Source organism: Corythoichthys intestinalis, chromosome 16, assembly GCF_030265065.1.
Source record: "Corythoichthys intestinalis isolate RoL2023-P3 chromosome 16, ASM3026506v1, whole genome shotgun sequence".
NCBI classification, from domain to species: domain Eukaryota; kingdom Metazoa; phylum Chordata; class Actinopteri; order Syngnathiformes; family Syngnathidae; genus Corythoichthys; species Corythoichthys intestinalis.
Window position 1 is genome coordinate 51,390,307 of NC_080410.1, and position 12,919 is coordinate 51,403,225.

A 12,919-nucleotide genomic window follows, 5' to 3' on the forward strand; every position below is an offset into this window, starting at 1 on the left:
AACAGCACAAGTCTCTCCATTTCCACGGCAATGCCATTTATGCGACAAATTTAAGGCTTTACTCATTTGTTCCCAGAGTTGGGCACTATCTCATTTAGGGATGTCCCAATCCAGGTTTTTGCACTTCCGTTTCGATACTGATATTGTTTTGCACTTCCGATCTGATACCAATACTGGCCGATACCGATACCGGTATCGGAATGTTTCAGATAGTTCAGAATGAAAGTTTTAAAACTGTTTTGAAGATAGATTCAAGTCAAGATTTTGCCGATTTATGAGTATCTTAGAGAAAAAGTTAATTAGGTTCGCTTGGAAGGTTCACAACAGCCTACTAGGGAAGTCTCCTGCTTTAAGAGGGCGGCTGTTTACTAACGCATGTAATTTTCCATACTTCAATGTTGCTAACGCCGTCGAGTCTGTTTTCTACCATCTAGTTCTATATACATATGATATCTATTGTCTACAGTAAAACGATGTTGACGTAGTTTGTAGCGGCTGTCAGCAGCAGTCAGGTATTCTTGTGTTTTTTATCCAGCGGCATGAGTTGAGCTAAAGCCGTGAGTCGAGCATTGGCATTACCCGGGTCTATGACAAGCATGATGTTTACCCTCGGGACGCAATGCGGTCCGTTTCTCATTGCGTCCCGAAGACTGCGCTGTGTATTAGTTCCGCTTTACTTGACATATTTCAATAATCAGAATTTGGATGTTTGTGAATCGTTCTCGAATCTTCCGTGGCCGAATCGCTCAAGGATGTAATGACGGCTGGGCATGTTGTACCGTGGTTCTAAGTGTTGGATGGTGCTGTAAAATGCGGACGGAATTTTAGGGAAACTGAAGCAAAAACTGGAATGGATTATGTAAATCGGTGCACTGGAAAACCCGGACCAAACTTTCAAAAAAACGGGATCGGAATTTTTCCATGTCGGCCGATCCGATACCGATGCGCATTTTTTTGCCCATATTGGCGCCCGATCCTATCCAAGTATCGGATCGGTATATCTCTAATCTCATTACATTTACTTATTTGAGTAACTTTTTGAGAAATGCACTTTGAAGAGTCGTTTTACCACGCCATACTTTATATTCCTACTTGAGTAGAGGAAGAATTGCTACTGTAAGCGGCAAAACAAATGGGAGTCAACGTCACTCCAGTTCTATACATTTTCTATGGAACGAGCGCGACGAGACAAAAATCGCCAAACCTCTTGCTGGGAAGTGACACGTGATGTTGGTGCGCGTAAAATTTCACGCTCGTACACGTGCACACGCGGACCAGTGATGCTATATAGCGAATTGGAAAATGTCTGCTCCGAACTTCCGGTTTAGAAAGAACAACATGAAGTGCGTTTGAAGTAAGCAGTGTGTTGACAAAGTTGAAACTGCAAAATCAAATCAGAGGAACTCAGGGAATCTCTAAAAATGGATTCAATACGATGCAAATGACACTATGAGACTTTCTGTGCTGTGCGTGAACTCCTGGAAGCGCCTATAGGCTATATAGGGTTTGAAGTGGAATGTTTGAACAGTGTCCAGCTTCAAAGCGCCAGTGTGGATCCACCTCGCCATACGCCTTAAATCGAAACCAGCTGCAGACAATAAGTTAAGGATGTGCTTTAAACCTAACGATCTACCTAAAAGATTGTGTGTTTGTTCTTATCAAATCGTTGATCATTCGTGGGCAAAATTATAATAACCTGTGTCTGGGTGAGGTGTAGATTGCTACGCCGGCCACTTGAGTGACCAAAATGAGGTGAAATTGAAGGAATTCGGCTTCCCAGCCAAGTCGCAGACATCCCGCCAGCCGATACGGTAGGCGTCCCGCCGGCGCAGCACCCGCAAGTCGACCGGAAAGCCAAACCCTGCGTGTCCACTCCAGCGTTAACCCCTTGTACTGACTCCATTTTGAAAGGTTTAAAAAAGGCTCACAGAAAACAAGTTGGCAATTTATTCAGATCGACAGAGATCAAAACGGCAATGCGGAACAGAAACACTCAGGCGGACAAAAAGGTTCCCTAGAAAAATGACAACGCTTAGTTAAACACTCAGTCTTTTAAAGGCTCTCGCGGGACGGGCCGTGGGCAGGGTGTGTTTGGGATTATTGTCTGTTTGTGGATTGGACAGGAAGATTCGGGAGTTACTGTTATCCGGGCAACGAGGATGTGGATTTTGCCAACTCATCGTCAACGGGGCTCTTGGAATCTTTTCAGTCGTGTTATTAGTTGGGTATCGGGCGTTCTCCTGTGTTCCTTGTGTTAGGACAGGCCGTCCCACCGGGAGAACTGTTTGTGAGACTTGATGGTGCAGACGTGGGCTTGTCAGCGTTAATCTTGCCCAGTCAGGTGCATGTCGCACACATTGGACTTCCGTGATAAGAAGGCGTCATGTATCTCTTATGCCCTATAACCTGCTTGTTTTCCTTAAACTATGGTATAAGCGCTATTTATTCTATATTGGGTGTGAGTAATACAAACAGTAAATACGAGAAACGATACTATTCCCTGATTGATTATATTAAGTGTGTTAGAGTAATGCAAACAGTTAGACGGTGCCCACGAGAAAAGGTACTATCTCCTTCAAATTACAAATAATATTGTATTTGCCGAATGCAGAAGGGCTGACGCGGATTATGTTGTTACAGGGAAATACGACAAGGTATGTACTAGAGATGTCCCGATCGATCGTGTCCGATCACGTCATTTTCAAAGTATCGGAATCGGCAAAAAAATATTGGACATGCCTTTTTTTAATATATGTATATTATTTAATTAAATCGTTTTCTAATTGTACTTAACGTTACAGACATAATATGTTACACTCATCCAGAGTCTTTAGTTTAGGCTTAAGGTAGGGTTATCAAGTTTATCCCAATAACTGCGGTAATTAATTTAAAAAAAAATCTATCACGTTAAAATATTTAATGCAATTAATGCATGTGCTGCACGACCCACTCATGCATTGTCGCGCTCAATCTGTAATGGCGCCATTTTACCTATATAGAGAGCTAAAAGGCAGCGTAAAATGAGAAGAGTGAATTTTGGCAGCCTTTGGAGCCTTTATTAATTGGCTAAAGCCTAACAATCCCTCTCCCTACGATTAGAAATATCGTGGGAAGCAATGTGGGGAAGCAAGGTAGTAATTGATCTTTTTCTTAACACCCTATGTTATTTCCCAACGCAGAGAAGATATATCAATTGGTAGCACTACGCACAGTCATGGTTCCACTTCCCATCATGCATTTGGGCATGGCTACAGTATCATTTACTGAAAGCACAACAAATACACTAGATGGCAATATTTAGTCACATTTATCCTTTAAGAATTACAAGTCTTTCTATCCGTGGATCCCTCACAGAAAGAATGTTGATAATGTAAATGCCATCTTGAGGATTTGTCATAATAAACAAATAGTTGAATGTATATATTCGTCCGAGTTTTATTCATTTTTTTCTTAATGCGTTGCCAAAATGTATATGATCGGGAAAAATTATCGGGAATGACTGGAATTGAATCGGGAGGAGAAAAAAAGCAATCGGATCAGGAAATATCGGGATCGGCAGATACTCAAACTAAAATGATCGGGATCGGATCGGGAGCAAAAAAACATGATCGGAACAACCCTAGTATGTACATATAAATAAAAATAGTATGTCACTCTTGAGTTATTTTGAGGGGAAAATAAATTAACTATGATATAAGCTGCACACAGACTACTTTTCATTGTGTCATAGTGTCATTTTGTCAGTGTTGTCCTATGAAAATATATACTTAAATATCTGAAGAAATGCGAGGGATGTAATCACTTTAGTGATACACTGTACATGTGATATCTATGAGACGCATCAGACGCTACCATCGTAGCATCGTGTGGGAGTAGTTTATTGGGGAGTGGTTTGTATGAGGCATGGTTTGTAGCAGCTGTCGTTTGGCTCGGGGCTACAGTCATGTATTATTGCTACTATGGGCTACACTAGAGTCGTTACTGTATTTTAGCCCGAGCAATGCTACTCTTACTTGAATAGGGTTTTTGGGTTCTCACTGAATCGCGTCCTTCGACAGGCACGTACCTGGTGCGTTTCGTCCCAGCCGTTCTCGTCCCTGATGCCCAGCTTGGCGTGGTGGTAGAGCAGCGTTTCACAGCACGAGGTGTCGCCCCCTGTCAGCACAGTGTGGTAGAGCGGCGTCAGACCCCGCCGGTCCTTGTAGTCCGGGGAGGCGCCCAAAGACAGCAGCACCTGTGCAGCCCGCAAACATGCAATTTTCAGCATTTTAAATGGTCACCGAAGTTTAGTCGCATCAACGAAAAACTCACAAACAAGTGGCGCTGGAGTATAAATCGTATTATTCTGTTTTTTTTTTTTTTTTTTTTTTCCGGCAGAGGGGCTAGTCACATGTTACCTTCGTTACATTTACTTGAGTAACTTTTTGAGAACAATGTACTACTAAAGGTAGTTTTACTAAGCCATACTTTTTACTTGATTAGATTTGTGGAGAAGAATCTGTCCCAGTTTTTATTTGGAGATACGATCCCTTTAGATTCATAATAGCAAATATGTTTTCTCCACTAGAGGACAATCAAGCTCTTTGGACGAATGATGCATTATCGCTGTTTTTCTCTCGCCAGAATTCAATGATTTTTGTTTCTTTGGCTTAATGTGGTTATGTAATAGGTTATAGTGCAGTTTAACCTCTGATAGACCTCTGTCCTATATGAATGTCATAAAAACATTGAAGAAAAACATCCTAATTTGTGGATGAACGAGTAAACTAACTGGCTGCCATTGACGGCAATATACGCTAATGTTGGTTTATTTGCAGCCAGCTCTCCCAGTTCAAACAGATTGGACGTCTACTCATTATAAACTCATTTCAAGAGCCATTCGATTGGACGTCTATTGTCGTCAATGGCACTGAAAAAGTCCAGCCAAACTAGGACACAAAGTGCAACTTAAAACGCCTTGCAATGTAATCGTTTCTATTGTATGTATTTTGGAAATTTTCAAGACATATGGTTGATTTGATATTGAAGGGAATAATATATTTTCTCGAATTTACCGATCGACTGTTTGAATTACTCTAACACACTTTATATAATCAGTCAGGGAATAGTATCGTTTCTCGTATTTACTGTTTGACTGTTTGTATTACTCTAACACACCCAATATAAAATAAATAGCACTTATACCATAGTTTAAGGAAAACAAGCAGAATATCGGGCATAAAAGATACATGACGCCTTCTCATCACGGAAGCCCAACGTGTGCGTCATGCAACTGACTGAACAAGATTGACGAAAGTTCTCCCGGACAGTCCAGAACAAATGGCGGGACGTGCTGTCCCAACACAAGGAACACCGGAGAACGCCCGATATCCAACTGATAACACGACTGATAAGACTCCAAGAGCCCCGTTGACGCCGTGGTGGCAAAATCCACAAGTCTAGTTGCCCTGACAACAGTAACTCCCGAATCCTCCTGTCCAATCCACAAACAGACAATAATCCTAAACAACGCCTAAAAAACACCCTTCTTCCTGCCTATGGCCCGCCCTGCAAGAGCCTTCAAAAGACTGAATGTTTAACTAAGCGTTGTCATTTTTTTTCTCAGGAACCTTTTGTTGACTTGTGATATGGTGACCTTGGATCCTCGCCTGGGTCCCTCTGTGCTGTATGATTGCTAGAGGTGTGCAAAATTTCCGATTCTTAGATTATTCGTGATTGGGCCGTGGAAGATTCAAGAACGGTTCACAAACATCCAAATTCCGATTATTGAAATATGCCAAGTAAAGCGGAATTACAACAGACTCAGCGCGCCGCGCGGTCTTCGGGACGCAATGAGGCATGAAGCGAGAGTAGCTAAACATCATGCTTCTCATTACCCGGCCCCTCGGGTAATGCCAATGCTCAACTCACGGCTCTAGCTCAACTCATGCCACGAGATAAAAAAACACAACAACATACCTGACTGCTGCTGCAAAACTGCTACAAAGTACATCCACATAATGTTACGGTAGATATCATTTATATAGGACTAGATGCAATATAGATTCTGTAGCGTTAGCAGCACATCTACAGAAAGCTAGATGCGGGCGTTAGTAAACGGCCGCCATCTTAAAGCAGTACACTTCCCTGCAAGGCTGTTGTAGCGATCCTTCCAAGCGAAACTAATTAACTTTTTATCTAAAATACTCCTAAATCGGTAAAATATTGACTTGAATCTATCTTTAAAATAGTTTAAATAGTAAATAATAATAAATAAGTAAATAATAGTAAAACTTTCACATGTTAAAAGTAGACAAAAGGGAAATTATGGAATAACAGGAGCAATTTTAACAACTTTAACGGTTGATTCACAACATTAAATTAATTGAATGTAGTTTAAAGCTGCTGATACAGAATGGGGACTGGAGATTTTATTTTCTGTTATTTTTGTATATTTGTTTACTGTTATATGTTAACTTGATACTGAAATTGTAGTTTGGTTTAGCCTGAGAGTATTTTTGAACAATTTTGGAACTAATGTACAAAATATTAATTAAAAAAAAAAAAAAAAAAAAAAAAGAAAGAAAAAAGGAGGGGGGTGCATCAATAATCGTTTTATAATCGGAGCCTCTGAATCGTAATTGTAATTGAATCGTTAGGTGCCCAAAGATTCCCAGCACTAATGATTGCTGTTGAGTCAGAATAAATTTTCAACTTGTGCTTTGAAGTTTGAAGGGGTTAAGACTAAGTGGAGTTTGACCTTTTGGCCGGGTTGTCGGGGTCTCGCCGGCCTAGGTCGTTGGAGCTGCGCCGGCACGGGTCCGGTGAGACCCCGACAAAATAGGAAACCCTTTTAACTAGAATTAGTGACGTTTTCTCTGACGCTTATCTTAATGTGTCACATGCTGAAATACAAGAATTTATTTTGTACTTTGTCTTAGTGACACAATGTGAGCGTGCAGCTTTGTTTTATGAGAGGCGTACCAGCAGGGCGATATGGCGGTGGCCTCGAACGGCCTTGTGGAGCGGCGTCAGGCCGTCTTTGGCGCGGAAGTCGATGTGGGCGCCGCCGTCCACCAGCACTCGGATGGGCTCGCCGCCGCCCGGCTCGCACTGCACCGACAGCGACAGCGGCGTCTCTGGGGAGGAGCCACACGTGCGCTTCAACGCAAATGTGAGCGCGATCAGACAAACACCGATGCCAACGCACACAGAAACACATACAAACATATATAAATAAACAGGAAGGCCGTAAAGATATAAAAATTCACGATTCGGTTGGTAGCACCAATTTCTCCTCACAATTTGATAAAAGTGATTTTTAAGTATTTTATTTAAAGTCCCACTCTCACCCAGTGGCGCGGGAAGTGGGGCGCTGAGAGTGCAGCAGCACCACCGGTTTTTGTGTGTGTGTGTTCAAAATAAATTAATAAAACATATTGAAACAATAGCGTATTTAACTTTGGGGATTAAATATATACAGTGGTACCTCTACTTATGAACGTGTCTACAGACAGAATTTTTGGTTTAAGACACGCCTCAACGGGAAAATATTACCTCTTGTCATGAAAGAAATTTCAGGATAAGAAAGGCAAAAATGGCTGGTACTCGCTTGCCTGGTACAGCCAGACTATTCTCCCTGTATTTTTCAAACACTGTGAGAAATAGTCTGGGACCCAGCCCATTAACGGCCTCTCGAGCAAGGTACAAAATCAATCGTCTAATCAGATTCGTTTATTTGCGTGACGTGTTCTTAACGAGTAACGTCACTCTTGCGCGCCGAAAGTCGTGTCTACAACAACACAGATGGCGAAAGGGAGAGCCAAGAATATGTTCCAATCCGTGGTAAAACCAGTTTTAAATTACCAAAAACACATCGAAACAAGTCATTGACAACAGTCAACATGGCTCGCGCTAGCCATGTTGAATAAACTTCTCCATTCTCCGCTCACGCTAATTACTTGTCGCTTTAACAACGTCACGTCTGCCCGTCGCTGATTGGTCCACTCCGCTGTCTGTTTGCTGTGGCTTGCTCCGCTCTCGGAATTTGATCCGCCGGACGGTCGCCAGACTCAATCGCTGGAACAGCGGTGAGTCTGGTATACCAGGCAAGGTACTCGCAGCTCCCACAGTTTACTGAACGTAACATACTTATTGCTGCTCTGCCATAGCAGATTAATCATAGAAGGTAATGCCGTGACTTCCGCTCACAACACAGTAATTGTTCGTTCACAAATATTTGTAAATTGCACAGATTACATTTTGGGCACATATGTAACAAAAGTGCCTGTAATGTCAAACCCTGAAAAATACTATTAATTTCTTGATTTCTAATTTCTTGAAGTAATATCTGGGCCACGCTAATTTGCCTTACACATGTTTTTGGATAGTTATTTTGAGATTTGGGGGCATTTAAAGGGTTAATTCCGACTTGCGCGGAAATTCGGGTTATGTCACCCAAGCCCGTCGACAGGTGGGGGGGGCAACCGGGTATGTTGTCCCAGGTCTCAGTACCATAGGGGCCCCTAAATGACACTTAATTTATTTTACTTTACATTCACATATTTATTTTTAATTTAAATTGTTGTCTGATTAAATATTACGTTCTGCTATACTGTATATATACTTAAAAACTTTAACATATTTAATATTTCAAATACAGTGGTACCTCTACATACGATCACTTCGACACACGATCTTTTCGACATCCGACGTAAAATTTGAGCCGCCATTTGTTTCTACATCCGACGAGTTGCTCGAAATACGACGACATGACAGCACTGCAAACGAACGCACGGTGGATTTTCTTGTGTGAGAAATCAACACAGTTTTCAAAAAAAGTTGATACAGTTGGAGAAACAAGGAAAAAAGTGATGCTTACCTTTGAAATGAAGATGCAAGTTATAGAAAAATATGAGCTTGGGGTGCGCGTCCCTGAACTGGCTCAACAATACAGCTCCATGGTCCTCTTCCGACCACCGTTCGCCACTATTTATAAGTTAAGGTGACAATTATTATTGTGGTAACATTGCCAAGGAAATCGCCAGCTTCGTCACGTTTTTATCATTTATTTAAGAACTTATCCAACACAAAACGCCCATTGTCTTAAGCAGTTGACCGCTCTCAAGAAAACGAAAGTATTATCTCTACCGCACCGACCTATCTCACTGAGACGTCACCTTCGCGGTGCGTTCAGGGACAGTAAAAAGTGTCCGCCATATTAGAATCCGATTCGTTACATTATTTACAGGAATAATTATTAATTATTCTTCTTATTATTATATTATTCTGAATTATTTATTTATAACTTATTTGTTTTTCTATGTTTAATTGCCATTTGTAACAGTGCCAGCAGTATTTATTAAGAATTTAGTGTATGTTTTTAGGCTTTGGAACGAATTAATGGAATTATAATGTATTCCTATGGGAAAATCCTGCTCGACATACGACCATTTCGACTTACAAACAAGGTCCTGGAACGAATTAAATTCGTATGTAGAGGTACCACTGTATATATATATATATATATATATATATATATATATTTTTTTTTTTGCACAGTGCCCACAGTCACCCTCAAAGCGTCTGCTGTCCTCAAGATGGAAGCAGCATTCTTGCTGGCTGACAGTGGGGGATGGGAACGAGGCTAGCATTCAGGTGTAGCAAACACAGAAACGTTAGCAAGCTTAGGAAAGCATTGTCTAATTGAATGAGCAGGGACAAAAAACCTGGAGGCATAAGAAGTACGTGCGCTATTCTCAAACCTGAACGCACCTCAAGACTTGGATGACAAATAAACAGAGCAGAGTAGACTCGCTACCGCTGGTAGTTTCTTCAATTTATTCAGAGTAAGTAACGCACCGCTTTTGACCGTCAGTAACGGTAACGGCGGAAAAAAATAATGACTTAAATTACCCTGTTAGTGAAAAAATAACGCCGTTATCATTATCCACCATATCACAGGGCAGGCTTAACAACCTAGCCATGCTCTCCATTGAATATGACTTGCTCAAAAATTCGATTTTACTGATGTTACAAATGACTTTGCTGTCAAAAAATCTAGGCGCGTCACTGTTTGAGGGCTTGATAACCCAAGGGGGGGACAGGCACAGGATGTTTAGTTATACTGTTTAATTGCTTAGCAGGCAGGCATAGCACTCTCAGTTGTATTGTATTGTAGCCTACATGGGACAATCGATGGAAATTGTTTTTTTATATTATGTCACATCGGGCGGCTGTGGCGCAGTTGGTCGCTGGAGTTGTTCTTGGACCAAAGGGTCAGCGGTTCGATTCCCGGCTACGACTGTCCACTGTCAAAGGGCCCTTGGGCAAGGCACTGAACCCTGATTTGCCTCCAATGGGTTGACAGCGCCTTGCATGGCAGCCGCCCCATTGGTGTGTGAATGTGTGCGTGAACGGGTAAATGCGTGCTAATGTAAAGCGCTTTGGGCATGGTAACAATGCAGATACATGCGCTTTATAAGTAGATTCCATTTACCATCACATCACATTACAATCTTAAATTTAACTGTCCACCTCCAACAAAATAATTTGAAAATTTAAACTGTCATTGCTTGCAAAGCATTAAAAGTACTACGTATGTTATCATCACAAGGCGGTGGCAGGGGTGGGGTGGGTGGACTGGGGTTTGGGCCTTTTAATGGTCTCTTGTCCCCGGGCCCCTGCAAGTCTGTTGACGGCCCTGACGTCACCAGCGTAGGAAGGGAACTCGTTCGTAACCCGGGGACTACAAGTAGCCCCCAAAAATATGGTAACTAGTGTGTGTGCGTGTGTGTGTTGGGGGGGTGACAGTGTGACTAAGTCTGAGTCTTTTTTTTTTTTTTTTTTTTTAATAGCCGTCTACTGTACAGTAGTGATCACTGTCTTTGAAAGGGTTAATAAACACAAGCACTGATGCAGAACAAAGCAACACAAAAAATAAAGATGCAATCATATTCACATACAAAAAATGACACACTTCGCCACAGACGTACAGAAGCAAACACGTGCATGCGAGCTCTGAAACACAAACACACACAATGAGTGTTAGCGTAAACAGTCAGTGTGTGTGTGTCACACTCAAGTTGACAGGACGCGTCTGTCGCCTTGACACCTCGCTGATACTTCACGAGTGTCAACAGACCAGCGGGAGCCGCCGGGCGGAGAGCAAATATGACACCCGGCGTCATATTTGCCACTTTTTTTCCCCCTCCGCCGGTCGGCATGTACGTCTATCGTGTCGGACGGCGAGGCGCGCTCACCGCCGGTGTCGGCGTCCTGGAAGTTGGGGTCGAGACCTTTGTCCAAGAACTTGCTCATCTTGTCCACGCTGCTGGTTTGGATGTAGTCCATGAATTTCTTCAGACTGGCCTGCAAAAGTGGCAACATGAAGTCAACTTTCGGTGACATTGACATTAATAGACGTCCAATCACGTGGCTCTTTTCATTAGGAGTGGGAACCTCTTGGTACCGCATGATACGATACGGTTTGTGATACAAAGCTCATGATAACGATGATCTGACGATATGGCGATACAACGATTATCGATACATTGGTCAGGAAATCATTCTAAGATATTCTAAAAACAACTAATAAATTGAAAAACAAGCTTCTGCTGTGAATTGGAATGAGTTTACCACTAGTAGAGACGTCCAATCCATTTGAACTGGGATGGTGGCAGCGAATGAACATTCTTTCATTCACTGCCACCCCCCCCCCACACTTCAAACAGATTGAACGTCTAAGGCGGTCAGTAGCAGCCAATGCCAGGCAATGAGGTCATTTTGGGCCATTTAAGGTCATTTACCTGTTGATTTTCAGTTACGTCCTGTTGATTTTGGGGTATTTTATGGGTCACTTCCTGTTCATTTTGTGTTACAGAACAGGAAGTGACCTGGAAATCAACCAAATGAATAGGCAGTGACTCAAACTCAACAGGAAATGACCTAGAAAATGCCCTAAAATGAATAGCAAGTGACCTATAAATGCCCTGAAAATCTGACAGAATGACTGTGAATGTAATTGAGACACTATTATGGTGGAAGATTTTGTTAGCGACTTTTTGGTTTATTTTAACTTTATTTTTTTTTTTTAGACATTTACACCTTTTTTTAAACGATATCTCGGTTCTTGGCAGGAGCATATCAATAACCTTTTGAGATACAAAGTATCACGATATATCACCATTATGATATTTTGTCACACCCCTCGTTTTCATCCTTCTGTCGTAAATATAAATGGGTTTGAATGGCGTACCGCAAGCAACACGTCACTTCCGCTCATTAATATTCATGACGTTAGCTACTGTTGCTAAGTGGAAGACAAACGGGAGCTTAACCCAAATACTAAATGAATGGAAATCGTGTACGAAGGAGATGTTTACAGAGCTAAACCTACCAATTCTCTCGGAAAATGATGTCCCTTGTGCCAAATTCACTAGCAAAGATGGGGAAGAACATAAAAATGTTCAGTTAAAGAGATGGCTTGAGTGTCTAGGGCTGAAAAAGACGAAAAAAACGAGCCGACCTAAGCATAGCCTTAGCTTTTTTATCGACACCTTTTTCTTACGTGACTGACAATGATATTCTCCTGTTTCAACAAGCTATCCTTTACCACCATATGCCCTGTCTTTCTTATATATTATATCCTCTGGTTGTCGTACGTCTCTGACCGTTCGTGGGGGTAATTCATATTGTTAGTTTTGTTGAGCAATCGCAAATGCTACTCAGTGACAGCCAACCAACACTTAATTTTTTCGTTGATAACCATTCTTGATTCTGTAATTTATTTACACTTCCCCCTTACTAAAGTTATTTTTTTACAACCGAAAAGGTAATATTTGAATTCTTTTCAGGTCATTTATTGTCAGACAGAAGCAGCACGGCACAACGTCACGCTAAAAAATACGTTTAAAATATCAAAATGGCTGACCTCTTTGTC

The 12,919-nt window shown here is 41.7% G+C and overlaps 1 protein-coding gene across 1 annotated transcript in view; it reads right to left on the reverse strand.

Annotated features, from left to right (window-relative positions):
* shank1 (SH3 and multiple ankyrin repeat domains 1) overlaps window positions 1-12,919 on the reverse strand; it is a 90,192-nt gene that overhangs the window by 45,289 nt on the left and 31,984 nt on the right. The window contains exons 6-8 of the mRNA XM_057860695.1: window positions 11,241-11,349; window positions 6,964-7,118; window positions 4,067-4,234 (exon numbers count right to left, since the gene is read on the reverse strand). Of these exons, the coding sequence (XP_057716678.1) occupies window positions 4,067-4,234; window positions 6,964-7,118; window positions 11,241-11,349 (432 nt within the window). The remainder of the gene's footprint in view (window positions 1-4,066; window positions 4,235-6,963; window positions 7,119-11,240; window positions 11,350-12,919) is intronic.